At 38.4% G+C, this 17021-nt stretch overlaps 1 protein-coding gene across 11 annotated transcripts in view; it reads left to right on the top strand.

Moving 5' to 3' along the window:
• Nucleotides 1-17021, top strand: part of SLC4A7 (solute carrier family 4 member 7) — a 98067-nt gene that overhangs the window by 64520 nt on the left and 16526 nt on the right. For all 11 annotated transcript variants that reach the window (XM_037070743.1, XM_037070744.1, XM_037070736.1 and 8 more), the window contains 8 exons: nt 3564-3697; nt 4861-5106; nt 6546-6651; nt 8809-8970; nt 9359-9472; nt 12229-12390; nt 12576-12827; nt 15842-15910. In XM_037070743.1, the coding sequence (XP_036926638.1) occupies nt 3564-3697; nt 4861-5106; nt 6546-6651; nt 8809-8970; nt 9359-9472; nt 12229-12390; nt 12576-12827; nt 15842-15910 (1245 nt within the window). The remainder of the gene's footprint in view (nt 1-3563; nt 3698-4860; nt 5107-6545; nt 6652-8808; nt 8971-9358; nt 9473-12228; nt 12391-12575; nt 12828-15841; nt 15911-17021) is intronic.

Below are 17021 nucleotides of genomic sequence, written 5' to 3'. Positions count from 1 at the left end.
GCTCTTCAGAGGCAAGTGTCTGTGTGCATTTGTCTCACTATTCGTACTTTTATTTGAAGAGTCTACCCACAGCATGAGTACCCTGTCCAAAAGCAGACTCCCCACAAAGGTAATTGCTGTGGAAAACATGGGGAAGCCATATGAACAGGAGAAGATGCACAGTTGATGTAAAAAAAAAAGAAAGAAAGAAAGAAGATGATGAAGAAAAAGAGAAAAAAAGTTTATCTTGGTTTGCTGGATGAATGGTTTTATAAATTGAGTAAAAGGCTTGTGTTCCCTGTGTGGGGGAGAGGGGTCTGGTGCGGGGAGACCACCTGAACTGGTTCCGGGTGGGCCGTGGGTGGGCGAGTGTATCACTGGGGCTGCTTCATGTCCGGTGTAAGTCATCATAGGATCGTTAGAGCCATGTGAGTAATGTTAACTCATCAGCCCTGGCGGGTAGGCCTGGACTAGACTATTTGGAAGAAGAGAACAGAATTGAGGACAAACGGATTTTTGAAATGGCGCTTACTTGAATTTTGCTGTTACTAGATTTGTGTGAAGGTAGTCTAAACTTTTTATTGGAAAGTATAACTGAAAACTGCATTCATTATTTAATATGATTGAATTGAAAGTTTTTATGTTTTTTGTTATTGACTAAAATGAAAGCTTTAATATGTTTTTGTTCTTGGTAAGATTGTATTAGGGGCCATGGGAAGTGTAACTGAATAGTGCTTTGTAAAATTGTGAAATTTTTTGTTTATATACATTTTAATGGCATTTATATGAGATGCTTTGTAATTCTTAAGTATATTTTATTCAATTATATTTAGTCTTGGGAGAAAAACAATTTTTAAAAGAACAAATAAAAGGTTAAAAAATAGCCAAAGCTAAGTAGTGATAATTATTTAATGAAAATATTTCATGAGCTGAACATGAGATAAACCTGACAATTGAAATGTCCTTTCAACTCAGTTTACTTAGCTTCTTCTGCCTTGTTCTGTAATCACCGAATTAAAGGTGTTTTTTGATTTTCGTAAGCTGCTTTCTGTGCTGTCACAAGTTCTGTGTTGACCCTGCTGGTCCCTGTGGGAACGTGTCTTGCCCTTGGACTCTGCCTGTCACTCACTGCCTGCCCATCTCATCCTGCTGTTCAGGACCACGTGCACGTGATAGCGCTTTAGACCGCAGAGGGACAGGGATACGTGTCACATGCACGTGTGTCTTCTGCCCCCAAGGATCCTAACCTAAGGGAAAGAAGGACAGCATCACGTAGCTACTGTGCCACACCTGAGTGGGACAAAGGTAGAGCCGCCAGAGTTGAAGTCATAGACGTAGCGTGCTCGATAGTGTTACGGAGGAAAGTGATTTGGAAATGCGTTTGTTTTCAGGCCCTTTATTGGAACTTGAAGTACAAATGGGGGCACCAGGAGGCGGAGTTCCAGAGTTTGTAGTGGTTAAGGAAGAAGTGAATCGATTGGGAGCGGTGCGTGTGCAGGTGGGGCTCGAGGCTGAGACTGGATCAGGCTAACCAGGGAGGGAGTGTCCAGGGAGAGAAGGTGAGGGGACATTGGGAAGTTACTCACATTTGTTGAATGAGAATGAGGAAGAAAATGGCCCAGCAAATTAGAAATGCCCTCTCAGAGCTCTAAAAGAAGAGGCAGGATGATGATGTAATTTTAATTTTGCAAATGCCAAAATAGAGGTACTTGAGGAAGGAAGGCCCGCAGAGAGTCCTCGGTGCCATGGAGAGGAGAGAGGTGCACATGGAAGAGAAGGGCGGGGCTTGCGGGGGAGGGGGCGGGTAAAACAGAAACTTGTGCACTGGGGTGGGGGTGGCAGGAAGTGGGCCTGTGATTCCCTTAGGAAAAGACCTGATGCCATTTGGGCATGAACACAGAAGCATTTTAAATTCTAGAAAGAAAAATAGGACTGGGTAAAGGACCCAGTAAATGTGGCAGGAGGGGTTGAGAGTGGGAAGGAAGGTCTTCCTGTGGCCATTTATGCTTTTTCAGTACAGCATTGGGGAGGGAAACTGTAATTTTGTGCCTATCTGCCCTGTTAGCATTTCTTTATTTGCCATCTCTTTTCTTTTCATCTCACTTTTTTTTGCTTTCTATTTCTAGACACCATTTCATGTGTAAATATGAATATTCTGTTGTAACTAAGGATTTCACAGTGGGTTAGCAGTGTCTTCCAGGACAAACAGCGTCTGTGGGCAAGAAAAACTTATCTCATACAGTTAACACATATACTGTTAACATGGCACTTTTTCATTTTGCCAAAAGTCAAGTTTGTATGTTGGTTCTATCTTATTTTTCTACAAATAGTTAAATAGTACCTGCACTGCATACTATTGTTTTGCCCTTTGATTTGGGGAGGTGCTGTTTATTGCTAATGATGAGGATTGCTACCATTTATTGAGTGCATTCCATATGCCCGATGCCAGGCTTGCTTCCCAGACGCTGCCTCATTAAGTTCCCCTGGCGACCACCACCCACTTTAAAACACGAGAGAATGTGGGCTCAAAGTCCCAGGTGTGACCATGGCCTCCCACCCATTCGGAACCAGTCCTCCCCTTCGGGTCTGGTTCTCCAGCCCTGCTCCTGGCCCGCTGCTGTGCTGCCTCCCCGTTCCTGGGGCTGTTTCTCACAGCATCTTCTCTTTGCTTTTACTTAGCAGTGATGGGCTTTTCCTTTCTTGATAGCGCGCTCCATTTAACCTTGATCTCTGAGAATGGTAAACTATTCTTTCTGGTCCTTCTCCTCTGTCTAGTGGCTTAGCTTAACCTCACCCTTACTATCTAATAACCTGAAGTTAGCATGTAATGTGGGTAGTGGTATAAATCAATTACTAGCTTTGATTTTAAATCTCTGAGTCTTTTCATTTTCTCATTTTCTGTCACCGCATTTTAATAACAGTAAGATATTTCCTCATTTATGATTGCTGTCAGTTTTATAAAGAGAGCTTTCCATCTACTTTATTTATGTTAAGCATTTTATTTTTGATATCTGTCTGTTAAGCCTGTCATATTAGATTAATGTCTTTAAAATATGTGGAAAATTAGTCTTCAGAAATCAATTTGAGAACAATATGATTGCATGTTAATTTCTTATCTGTTTGAAGGAGTCTTTTTTCCTAACAGGATATTGAGTATTCAGTATGTTTCCTATGTTTTAAATGAACTATTTCAGACACATAAAAATATTCAAAATATGTATGAATCTTTGTACTCAGCATAGGCTTAAAGCATCTGTAGATCACACTGAAGCCTGTGTCTGTCTTCCATTTAGTCCTCTCTCCTTGCCTTTCATGGTACTGAGTTTTGAATCAAAGTTGATGTCCAAAGTTCACTTTCAGTAGGCAAAAACAAAGCAGCTTTACTTGTGTCTTTAAAATGCATTTTTAATCTTCTGTATTCAGAATTTAAATTCAAGACTCAAAGTTTGGTTTGTTTTATATTTTTAACTACTTGATTAGTTTTTTTAATTTTGCAGATGTTCATTACATGTATCATAATAGGTTATGATAATAGGTATGTTTATGATGTATTGCTTTTATCCATTTCTTTTTTCCTTAAACAGAGTGCAATAGAGTCTCTTTTTGGAGCATCATTAACTGGGATTGCCTACTCATTGTTTGCTGGGCAACCTCTAACAATATTGGGGAGTACAGGTCCCGTTTTAGTGTTTGAAAAAATTTTATTTAAATTTTGCAGGTACGTAATAGTTACCTCCTTGTCACATGTGTTTATATATGTGTATAATATATATTGTTTTTTTACTTTAGGTAAAAGTACATTGTATATTATTAATCCCTGAAAAAGAAGATCTGATCAATAGATATGTTTTTAATATTTTTGTGTCACTAAGTGGCTGACCCTACTCTGGCCCCTGTCATCATCTCTGTCCCAATCACCCTGGGTATAAAATCAGTGCAATTGAATACGGATACGCACATCACTTGAGGGGCAATACAATTTTTTTGTGTTAGCAAATTTCAACTCAGTGAGAAAGTGTTAGTCTGAATTGTGTATTAGATGGTGTATTGGTTTCATAAAAGGAGTTTAGGAGGGTGGATCTTGGGGGCCTGTTCAACAGAGGGCACTGTGGCCATTGGAGGGGCCGTCGGTTCCCACCGGCAGGGTAGTGGGCAGTGGAAACCAATGCTGGGCTCTGTAGTTGGTACGCTCGGAATTGGACATGGCCAGCGCTGCTCCTTTTGTGGCATAAATGCAGCTGAATGTTTTAGCCTGAAACAACCCGTTGCTATTAAATATTTGATCCCTTTAATGCCTCCTCCTCTGATTCTTCACTGAACCTGCTGATTCTGATTCTAATCTGGCACGTTACGTAGACTAATCAAGAATGCAAGGACTTACAAAGTGTTTTAGGCACTGTGGGAGTAACTTCTCGCTTGAAATTAAAAAAACGAAGTCCCTTTCTCTGGAGATCCTGGTGGCAGAGGAGGGGGTGGCAGTGGCGGCAGTGACAGTGGGGCAGCGGTGTGATTACCGTGTTGACAGTAGAGTGGCTGGGCCCTTTGAGAGAGTCACACTCACTTGTGTGTAGACCGCTTCTCTTCCATTGACTCCTCATAACTTTTCCGAGGCGAGGTCTTTGGTTTTGAAATATTTATTGCCTAGTAGGTTTTTACTGTGAATCTTTTATGTAAGTAAATGTAACCATTAAGTCTGTTCATAAGAAGCCAGTCTTCATTTGAAGCAGAAAAACACACAGCGCTTTCTTTAGTCATTATTTTGTTACTCTATAATTTATTCTCGTTGTTATACTGTTCCTATTGCTTGTTAGGAAAATTTTAAGTGAAAGTACTATTCTGTGTGTATATGTTGATCATGTTCACATTTTTCTTTTTAAACAGAGATTATCAGCTTTCCTATTTGTCTCTAAGAACCAGTATTGGTCTGTGGACTTCTTTCTTGTGCATTGTTTTGGTGGCAACAGATGCCAGCAGCCTTGTGTGTTATATTACTCGATTTACAGAGGAGGCTTTTGCGGCCCTCATTTGTATCATATTCATCTATGAGGCTTTGGAGAAGCTCTTTCACTTAGGAGAAATATATGCATTTAATATGCACAACAATTTAAATGAACTGACCAGCTACTCGTAAGTATTTCTTTTCTCTCTAATATTAAAAAAGTATTTTTGCAGAGATGTCTGAGGCTAAGAATGGATTTTTCCCCCCAATGTGATGCTCTCTTTGTATCTAACTAAAATTACCCAACGGACTGTGTGAAGGTTGACTTGTTGTGGATGAGGTTTTACCAAAGCACTCACTGGATGTAAATTCAGTTGAACAAATTCAATCATTTTTATTCCATAAATGTGATTCTGCATTTGACTGACTTACATGGAGAAATGTGGTTACCAACAAGTAACAAGAACACCACTTCGCTCCTTCTACCCACCTAACGTCCACATCCCTGTATCCTTCTTGTTCCCCCCTGTCTGTCCTCCTTCCTGCTTCCCTCGCCTGCCTTGCTCACTGTGCACTTTGGTGCACAGCGTAGCGAAGGCTATGAAAATTCCTTTCAGATACTGACCTGTTTGAAAATATTAGCAACAGACACTTTGATGCTGAATCTGTTTTGTGTATCTTCTTTACTCTGGCACTATTTGATTTTTTTAATGTTATTTTTTTGTTGTCTTTTTTTGCTGCTCCTTCGACTCTGTGGACCTTGGTTTTTATGTTACTGTCAGAAAGCGTGATGCTTCCTTCTGGCTAATTACCTGTGAACATCCTTTGTTCAGTTAACATTTTGTGAGCAATTTCTAGGAATGTTGCATAATCCATGTGGTAGTGTCACTTAATTATTCATATGTACGAAGAAAGGCAATGGAGGTTAAACTTGGCCTTTGGTCAAACAGCCAGTAAATAACGGAGCTTGGATTGAATCCAAAGGCCAGCCGCTTGCCTCTTCTTAAAAAAGCTATAATCTCATCGGGAATGTTCCTGTTTGTTTTCCATTTTTAAATCCACATGTAGAGATTGCTTTGCTTGTGTATGTGTTTCTAGCTTCTCTTTTTTTAAAGTGGTTGAATTAGTTCTGGGGGTGAACTAAAACTCATTTCCCCTAATGACTTTCCTACTCTTGTCCTGTTGAAAAACTGTGTTGTTACTTATTTCTTTAAGTATGGATCTTAGATCAGTAGAGGATGAGTAGGTGGGGCTTGTTCGGAGTACAAGGAATAACTGGGAGGGTAACTTTTTTCGGAATCTGCATGTTTGTGTAGATGGGGAGGCAGCCACGGCCCCTACGGAGGTTAAATGGATAAGGTTTAGTAACCCCCCCTCCCCCACAAGGGATGTGTCCAGCTAGTTTCATTAAGTAAACACCTCACTGCTATTTGTATTAGTTATGCTTTATTTATTATGTAAGGCAGACCTCATTTCATCCCGTTGTTCCTGATGCGTTTTCATTTTGCTGGTCTTCATGGATTACAACATAGGAAAAGTTAAAAGCTACCACTTTGATCAGTTTCATAAAATGTAAAAAACACCAAGTACAGGATCCTAAGAATGTTACCCTGTTCTGATTTCTCAGCTGTGTATGTGTCGAACCTCCCAACCCTAGCAACGAAACTCTGAAGCTGTGGGAAGAACGGAATATCACAGCGCATGATGTTTCCTGGAGGAACCTCACGGTTTCTGTGAGTATAGTACAAAATAAAGTGGTTTGCAACTGTTAAGCTAGTTCTTTAGCCTATTCCGAGGAGATCTACATTTTCTTCTTGATCGATGGACACAGTATGTTTTCAGAATGTAGTGTTACGTGGACCAGGTGGGAGTTAACCACGTTTGTGTGGGCCCGGCACTGAAAAGTGTGGGTGGAAACAAATGAAGCTGGCACAGGAGAAGAGAGGGAATGTATTCGAGCTCCAAGATAGAATTATTTAAAAAATGTGAATGTACTTTTCTTTTTAATTCCACTTAGATTGATAAATTCAAAGGAAGCATATACTAGGTCTGTGGCCACACATACTGGAGCTGACAGTTACAACAGCCCATATTGCTTGTCCTGCCCTCTCTTTATTGGTTCATCTGCTCTGTGAACAGCTTATTTAGAAGACAGGAACAGTCAGTGAATGTCCTGAATGTCACCTGAACCTTGTTTAACTGGTAGTGACTATCCTGACCCAAGCACTAAGGGAAGAGAGGGGAGGAAGGACAGATCACAGAGTGAGCTATCCTCAGAGAATGAGTTCGGGACACCGCCTGTGTCCTGAACAGTACTGCATACTCTCGTATTCTGTTGGGAAATGTCATCCTAGCCCTGGAATGATTCGTTTTGGACGTGCCCCAGGTTGGGATTTAGGAGTAAAGATGTAAAGTGACACCACCTGTATCAATTAACACCAAGATCCCCCGGGCTTCTCGGGTGCTTTTTATATCACGCAAGCAATTTTAGGTCATTTTTTCCCTCACTCAAGGTGACAGCACTTAACTATGTAATTGGAAGGATATCATCTGAAATTTTATTCCATTGATAATTTAAAGTCTGTGTTGTTCAGTGTAGCAGTCATTAGCCATGTGTGTCTATTTAAATTTAAATTAGATGAAACTAATTAAAAGTTCAGTTTCTCAGTTGCTATAGCCAGATCTCACGTTCTTTCTCACCTCCTGTGAATACTCATTGCTGTAGTGGATGGTGAGGATAGGAAATGATTCTGTCACCACAGAAAATTCTGTTGGACAGTGATGATTGAAAGCAGTATATGTAAGCAGTTAACTTGAATGAACACTTTGCCTTTCATGTGAAAAAGTCACTTTTGTTACAGAAGAGGTAGAGTTAATAGAGGTGCTCAAAGTGCTTTTTTAAAAACACTCATCTTATGATGAATAGGATGTCTCGATATTATAGATATAGGTCTTTTCAGTGTGTTTTCTTGACATCTGAAACAGCTATGTCAGGTTGTTTTTGTAGTTGTAGCTTTTATTTTCATGATCCATGTTGTGAGTGTGTAGGTCTGCTAGTCTCTGCACATAACACTGAGAAGAACAGAACCTCTGACTGTTCACATTTGGCCGGGGCACACCTGCACTGTGTAAAATGAGTCCGTTAGAATGCAAATACGGGGAAGGGCGCTTCAGCGGCCCGTGTCTCGGTTAACAACTGGTCGCCTTTCAGTTATCTTTACCTCCAAAGGGAAGAGGGAGTCAATTTTATAACTAGATTATATTGTGCTGTGTTATTGATTCTATTATGGATTTTTATTAGTGCAAATATTATCCTAATAGTCAAGGTACTGCTCATAGTCCAGGGCTGTAATCCCGCTGTCTTGGATCAGGCAGGTCAGAAAAGCCAGTGGTAGTTTTTGTTTCTGATTTGAGTTTTAGTAATAGAGCTATTTGTTATTGAGCATCAGAAAGAAGTATGGTAGTAACTTTCTCCCTGTTGCTTTTGTTGTGAGGAACTTGTTGAGCAGTAAAGAGAGTAAAATTATGAACCAGCAAGAATGCAGTCAAAACTTTTAGGAATTAATACTCACTATAAGCTTTTCACTAAAGGAAACCATGAAGTTGAAAGAAAGGAGAATATGATGTAACTTGGCAAAATACCGTGTTTCAATTCAGTGATTTAAGATGCACATATTTTCTCAAACTATAATGACATAGCTAAACTCAGGATGTGTCTTAACAATTGATGGTGTATTAAAGTTGAGTTGGGAGTGTTTTTTTCTTTCTAAATGACACACAAAGTAATGGTGTGTCTTATAATCAGTAGCATGTTAGTCAGTGAAATTCCATTAGTACTTTATTGATAACAGAATGCCCACTAATCTCTTTTTTTCCCCTCTTTTCTCCAGGAATGTAAAACCTTTCATGGTCTATTTGTAGGGTCAGCTTGTGGTCACCATGGGCCTTATATTCCAGATGTGCTCTTTTGGTGTGTTATCTTGTTTTTCACCACGTTTTTTCTGTCTTCATTCCTCAAGCAATTTAAGACCAAGCGCTATTTTCCTACTAAGGTAATTGGGGTATAATTTGGGGGGTTCTGGGAAAAGCCACATTGTTTGTTTTCATTCCCTTAGTTTATTTCAAAACAGTACTACATTGTTTGAAGTTAATACTTTATATCAAGTAGCTACAAAGAAATGACTCAGTGAAAAATGTGTATTACATGTGTGAGTAGGCAGTCGGAAAATAATGGTGATTTGAGAGGTAGTAGGTTAGTTATGAAATGTGTTTACTAACTTTTGGAAAAAATATTAGATATAAATGTATTTCACTGACACACTCACTAATTAAAAACCTCATTCACACTTTCTAGTGGCATATTTTGATCTGAAAGATATGAATTAATTAGAAAAGATACATAATATTTCTGTTTATATTAACATAATCCCTTTAATATAGGTGCGGTCGACAATCAGTGACTTTGCTATATTTCTCACAATAGTAATAATGGTTGCAATTGACTACCTTGTAGGAGTTCCATCTCCTAAACTTCATGTTCCTGAAAAATTCGAGGTAAGAATTAACAAACTATTTTAAATACACTCTGCTTCCTAGACAGTTATTTTTAAAATATGCACTCTCTCTGAAAAGCAGATGCTTTGAAAGGAAAATGTTTTCCCACATATATTTTTTTAAAAAGGCAAGATGCAAAGCTACAGGCCAACAGCCAACATATTTAAGAAATTAGCAAGAAGGTATTGAAGCTAGTCCACTTTGGAGAATGAATGAAAATGTCCGTGACGCATTGGGAGAAACTAAAAAGTTTGACCCTGCTCTCATAGCTGGGGTTCATGATGTACTTTCCAGGCAAAAGGAACATTCTTTATCCTTTATAAGGAAGTAACTTCAGACTTGAATTTATGAGTAGCAAGGGCATCTAGTTAAATTTCTGGAAGGGTAGTATATCTGGTAGTAATTGTAAAGCTCCACGTAACATATTCCAGCAGAACTAGGAGAGAGTCAAATGTTTTTCCACCAAAAAAAGATGCTTTACCTAATCATCCATGAACCCTTTGTTTTCATTAGCAAATCATAGTTCTTTTGTATACAAAATACCATATGCATAGTGTAGCATCCAGGGATTATCTTTCCTTCTAAGATAGAGGTGTGGTAGCTTATGAGTAATTTCTAGAATTTCTTCTTAGAGTCAAGTGTTTGTGTCACTGCTTATGTTTACATTTAGCAGATTAGCTGACGTCTTTTAGAAGCAGAGAATTTAAAGGTAATCAGAATTAAGGAAAGTAATTAACATAATTTTAGTCTGTTTAACCTTTAACTGGGATAAAAATAAGTAACATTATTTTTTTTTTTGCTTCACAGGCCCACGCTCAATCCAGTGAGCCACACCAGCCAGGGTGTAACATTATTTTTAAAACCAGTGGTCTCTGAAGTACAGAGCATGGGTGGAAAATGATACACCAAAATTATTTAAAATGTCTATTTATATTTTAATCTAAAAATAAGAAAAATTAAGCCTTATAATCTTTACTGTATGGTAACCACTAAGTAACATAATAGGAAAATGAGTATAGGGCTATGGAGTATACATGCTCACTTTTATGTGTAAAATTTTTCAACTATTTTTGCTGCTAAGAGTGAATAATAAAAAATATTTAGAGACCTTCATTAAAAATATAGATTTTGAGCCCTGGCTGGCGTAGCTCAGTGGATTGAGCGCAGGCCTGCGAACCACACGATTGTGGTTCGATTCCCAGTCAGGGCACATGCCTGGGTTGCAGGCCAGTTCCCAGCAGGGGACTCACGAGAGGCAACCATACATTGATATTTCGCTCCCTCTCTCCTTCCCTTCCCCTCTAAAGATAAATAAATTAAAAAAAAAATCTTTACCACACACAAAAAAATAGATTTTGAGTTACTAAAGATTTTAGGCCATAAAAAGGTGACTAATAAGAAAATCATTCTATTTTTACCTAATTTCACAAGTAAATGAGACTATAAAATAATATTGGTTCAAAATATTGATGTAATTTCCTGTAGTCATGGCCCCATTTTCTAAGTCTGGGTTTTAAATATATCCTTGTTATTCACTTATTGTTCTAGCTTTCAGAGCAGACTGATTTCCAGGGGCATAAAATACACCTAGGGAAACAAATTAAGGAACACGTAAGAATATATACATTGTATAGGTAAAATATTTTTATATGTGTGCAGTACTGAATGTGAAGCAGTTTAGTATATATCAACATGGGAAAATTGGACTACCTGAGTTATTAAATAGTGAGTTTCCCTTTTGTATTGACAAATGTTTTCATGAAGAAAAACAGGCTTAATATGAAGTCTAGGGAATGAAAGCATGTTTAGATTTCAGTATGTCCAAAATCCTCCAAGAGTATTAAACTCTCCTACAATCTTTAAAAAAATGTTTTAATGAAACAAATTGAAGTGCATTAGCATCTGGCAAAGTGCCAGGTTTTTGTCAGTAGATGCTTTGGGAAAATAGTGTCCTGAGGCCCCCACCCGTGCTGAGATCACCGGCCTGCAGGCTGTCTAAAGCAGTTCAGCCTAGGAGTTGACCTGGTAGGTAGATTGATTTATATGAAATAGGTTGGAACATATCTAACTTATCTATTCCTCTGCTCACTTATCTATTCCTGCGTGGTATATAACCCCCCCCAGCAGTGTGCCTTTAAACAACAATCTATTATTTGTTCATAAATCTCTGGTATTGGCACTGTGCTTGGGTGAGTAGGGCTCTGGTCTCTTGTTTATGCTATTTCATGCGGCCGTAGTCATCTGTTGCCTTGATGGGGGGCCGTGTGACCTTGTTCACACGCCTGTGACTTCGGATGGCTAAAACAGCTGGGGCTGTCACCTCCTGTCTCTCTCTTATTGCATGGTGTCTCATCCTCAAGAAAGCTTATCCAGGTGCACTCAGCAACTTAATCTCGGGTTCCAAGAAGGTTAGGAAAGAAGCCACAGGGGTCCTTTCGACCGAGACTCAGAAACCATATGATGCCATGTTGGCCTTATTCTGTTGGCTAAAGTAAACCACAAGATTGTCCAGACTCAAGAGGAGGAAATAAACTCCCCCTCGAGATGGAAAGAGTCGCTAAATCCCACGGACATGGCACCTAGATTTGGGAAAAATCCTCGCAGCTGTCTTTGCAAATAGCTCACCGCACATACCAAGGTTTAATCGGGTCTTTCCGATCCCTTGGCATGTCTTGGAGTAGACACAGTCTGCTATGGGAATTTTGTGCGGCAGGGGAGAGAAACTTTTTTTCTTTAAATTTTTTTGTTTTTAACAGCCTACTGATCCAAATAGGGGCTGGATCATAAGCCCATTGGGAGAAAATCCTTGGTGGACCTTATTAATAGCTGCCATTCCAGCTCTGCTTTGCACCATTCTCATCTTTATGGATCAGCAGATTACAGCTGTCATCATAAACAGAAAGGAGCACAAATTGAAGGTAACTTTAAAATTCTGTCTCAAGTATTTTAATTTCTTCAAGAGTTTGGAGTGTTTTCATAATGACTAAAACATTAAAAGGTGTAAGATGAAAATGAATTTCTTTTTTCTTTATAAGCAGCTTAGAATTTTAGCCCAAAAGGACAATTTAGACTTATGAATATTCACATTCATTTCATTTTTCAGAAAGGAGCTGGCTACCACCTTGACCTGTTCGTGGTTGGTGTTATGCTGGGAGTTTGCTCTGTCATGGGACTTCCGTGGTTTGTGGCTGCAACGGTGTTGTCCATCAGTCATGTCAACAGCTTAAAACTCGAATCTGAGTGTTCTGCTCCAGGGGAACAACCCAAGTTTTTGGGAATTCGTGAACAGCGGGTCACAGGGCTAATCATTTTTATTCTAATGGGCCTGTCTGTGTTTATGACTTCAGTACTAAAGGTAAAATCCCATTATTGCAATCAAACTTATACTTGGTTGAATGGAAAGAAAATGTTAGGATACCTAAAATTAGTTTCATTTTCTAGACTTGGAAAATGATATTTTGGTATGGTGTTTAGTATAGTAGGCATTTATGTACATTAGATATATCCATTAAAATTTTTTTAAAGGATAGTATTAAAGACTATAGAGTTTAGGAAGGAATTACTCCATTCCTTAGTTAATGATCTAAAACTATATATATGTATGTATATATATGTATATATACATGTATATATTCAGAGGATTTTGTAAATATAATTGCAAAAAGTATTGAAAAATAGATGAAACTGAGTTGACTAAAATGTAAAAATAATATTGCTATTAATTAATGCATTTTTTAAAATAAACTAAATGAAACAAAAGTAGCACTTTGTAAAAAACATAAACAGCTAATATTATAAATGAAGCATGTAAGAAATTACACTTTATATCTTTACATCTTTTAGTCTCATCTGCTTTTGGCCATAAACATCCTACTGAATTTAAAGATTTAAAAAAGTAACAGTAACTGTAGCAAACATAGCTAAGTATCTAATCTGAAACTTTCTATTTATCCTGGAAGAGTTCATCTGCATTTTTCCCTTGGTGTTCTATTATTTTTGTTTTAGCAGAATTGCTAAGTGAAGAGTTGTATACTATTTATAAACTTAGGATACAAGCTTGGAGTATATATATATGTGCGTGTATGAAGTAACTAAACAAATCATAGTTAAATATTAGAATTTTTGGCCTCTTTCCATAGACTTTTTAGCAGCTAATTAATTCACCAAGTATTTGTTGAGTACTTACTGTTCTGTTGGGCTCTAGGGAAACAATAATAAATAGGGTGCATTACTGTCTCCTTTTAAGAACTTAGTGGTCTCGTTGGTGGAACAGAGGTAAATGGGCAATTACTGCATCATGGTTAGTGTATTGGAAGAAGTGCTTGGGGTAGGAGGAAAAATACACACTCTTAGGAGGATGCTGTCCCCTGTGGACAAAGGTTGCCCTTTAAATTTTTAAAGTTTTAAACTTTTTTTGGTAGTAACTACACATAGGCAGAAAAAATCAGGGAGACTATCACAAAAGCTCTAAAATGAAAAGCTCGTCTCCTTGTTATCCTTCACTTTCTGAAAGCAACTATTCAGAGGTAAACTTTTTACTTTTTTTTCTTTTAAGTTATTTTGGTGGTTACCACAATTATATATACTTCCATAATTTTATTTTTTACTTTATTATCTTTAGACTGGATATCTTTACCAAAAAACAATAATTTTTACAGTCTAGTCCAAGGACCTCTGGGAGTCCCTCACACCCTGTCAGGGGTCTGCCATATCCTTCTTTTTCCAGTCCTATAACTGAATGTGGCTGGATTTTCTAAATACACTTCAGCCAGAAAAATGTATTCACCCTGGCTGGTGTAGCTCACAGGGACTGGCCTGTGAACCAGAGGATCGCGGTTCGATTCCCAGTTGGGGCACACGCCTGGGTTGCAGGCCAGTTACCAGAAGGGGACTCATGAGAGGCAGCCATACATTGATACTTCTCTCCTTTTCTCCTTCCATTCCCCTCTAAAGATAAATAAAATCTTTAAAAAATAAAAAAAAAAAGAAAAATGTATTGTAGTAGGCTGAATGTACATACAGAGAGGAGAATTTGGTTCTCTCTGTTAAGTCACCTGCTAAAGAGATTTACAGAAATATAAACAATGCTACTTTTAAAAAAGATTTTATTTATTTATCTTTAAAAGGGAAGAGAAGAAGAGAGGGAGAGAAATATCAATGTATGGTTGCCTCTGCTGAGGACACACAATGTATCGTGTGTCCCCTGCCGGGAACTGGCCTGCAACCCAAGCATGTGCCCTGACTGGGAATTGCACTGCGGTCCTCTGGTTCGCAGGCCCGCGCTCAATCACTGAGCTACACCAGCCGGGGCTATTTTTCTCACTTTTTAATATCACTCAAGTTTTTTTGGAAATTACACTTTTCATAAAAATGTTAATTTGTATTGGGTTTAGTATTTTAAAATGAATTAAAAATAACTTTAAAATTTCCCTCTAATTTCTAATATGGTGACTATCTACCTCCCACATGTGTGTGTGGATACAGTGTGGGTATCAATATCTTTCATTTTCAGGGGCTTTTTTTCATTCTGTTTATTCACTTTTCTTAACATTCTAAAGTTGCTTTTTGGATAAAAAAATGTTTTCTTGAAATTTCCCAAGTATATTGATTAGGTTTTTAGCATTTTTCCTCTTCCTTGGTTCCTTTCTTAGGAAGTAAAAGTGTTTTACTAGTAGAGTGCTTTACTGCTAGTGTTTCTAGTAGAGATTCCTCTGTAGCTCTCCCTTGTGGGCAGAGTGCTGATTGTGGTTTTTGAGTACACGGATGGGGTCTGTTGCTGGCTTCCCTGTAGGATGCCTGGGCGTGGACTAGGTAGGCGGTTCGGGGTCCTCCTAATTGCCAAAGTTATAAGAACTTCCTCTTGGGAGCGGAATTCAATGATTATATTCAGTAGATGGTACTCTGTAAAAGTCACAGTAGGGTAGTGATAGGAAGTAATAATGGCTAATGCTGTTTGAGTGATGGATACAGTATTTTATGTATTTGAGTCCTTTCATTTTCATTGCATTCTGATATAGGAGACTGCAGCACTCAAAGGCTGAGGAAGAGGCCAAGTCTTTCAAACAAACACTCTGATTGTTGTTCTCTCAATCTCTTGACCATTGAACATGCACACGCCAACCACTCCCCCCTCCACCCCGCCCCCCGCCCCACGCTTTTAGGAAGGAACCTGTATTTAGAAGATAAACACTTTCCAAGGAGGTTATTATTGACTAGCATTTCTCTTAATCATGGAAAAGTCAGATCTGGTTACTTGAGAGGTCACTTAATTCTGTCTCAATAGGTATTCACTGTCTGTGTTTTTGTGTATTTATTACTGTGAAGTTGTTTTGGTAGCATGGGTTCTGACTGTGGTCATTTTACTTACAGTTTATTCCAATGCCTGTTCTCTATGGTGTTTTCCTTTATATGGGAGTTTCTTCATTAAAAGGAATCCAGGTAAGTCTTAACTATTTAATGATTGTGTAGAAAAACTTAATTTTTTAATTTGCAAAGATTATTTTTATGGTGGTTGTGATTTATTCTCAACTCTAATCTTTTGAGGGCAGGTTAACTGGTGACTTCAATTCCCATTTTCTGAGTGATTATTTGCTGCACATTTTTTCCCTTGAGAATGACACCATGAACTGATATGGTCCCACCTATTTTTGATTAATGTCATCGAAAGGCCCTCTGTCATTAAAAACTGGTACAGTGTGAGGGAAGATCCTCAATGTATAGTGTGAGGGAAGTATCAATGTATAGTGTGAAGGACTGGAGTGAGGTAAAAGTTCTGTCTCTGACGTGCCAAATACCAATGTCAGTGCTTCAAATGAAAAGGTAGATGTTAGTTTTCCGTAAAAACAGTAGTACCTGGCATTTGTATGGTACAATCCAGTTTATAAAACTAGGAACAGGATTTTTTTTCTGTGATCCTCAGAACGACACTGGGAGGCAGGCAGGAAAGGAAGAAAGACTAATTTTGTAAGTCAGGAAGCAGAAATGGAGAGACTCACTGAGAGTTCTTGACTAAGTAAGCAATGGAGCCAAGGCTGGACCTAGTGATTTCACCAGTCTGTTTTGTCTTATTTCACCTACTTCCTGGAAAACAGCCTTATGAAATTTATTAAGATTGGTGTCAATCCAATCTTAGTGTAATAAATTTAGCTCATAAAGCATGGTTAGTGCCCTGTGACTGCCTGCTGTAGTGAAAAGCATGTTGTCTAAAGCTGCCAGCTCCTGGCTGGTAAGATTTCTCAAAGGCAGCATCCTGATTTTTTTGACACCACCGGTCAGGAAATGATCTCATTAATTCACTTCTTTTACAATAATTTTATGAGGTAGGTAGGGCTGATCTCATTCCCAATTTATAAACGAGAAAATTAAAGTTCAAAAAGACCAAGGAATTTGCTCACAGTTTCCTTTTCAGTGGGTGAAAATTAGTAAATTGTTACATGAGGGTGTTTTCATGGAATTGGCAATGCTGGTCAGAAAGAAGCTTGTAGGATTGTTACTCTTGCTGTACATATTAAAACCGAGGTCACAGATTAAATGGCTCATGCGTTTGAGT

The sequence above is a fragment of the Sturnira hondurensis genome, unplaced genomic scaffold (genome assembly GCF_014824575.4).
Source record: "Sturnira hondurensis isolate 20B ecotype Veracruz unplaced genomic scaffold, ASM1482457v3 Scaffold0019006, whole genome shotgun sequence".
Classification (NCBI taxonomy): Eukaryota; Metazoa; Chordata; class Mammalia; order Chiroptera; family Phyllostomidae; genus Sturnira; species Sturnira hondurensis.
This window is presented reverse-complemented; position numbering and strand designations above follow the sequence as displayed.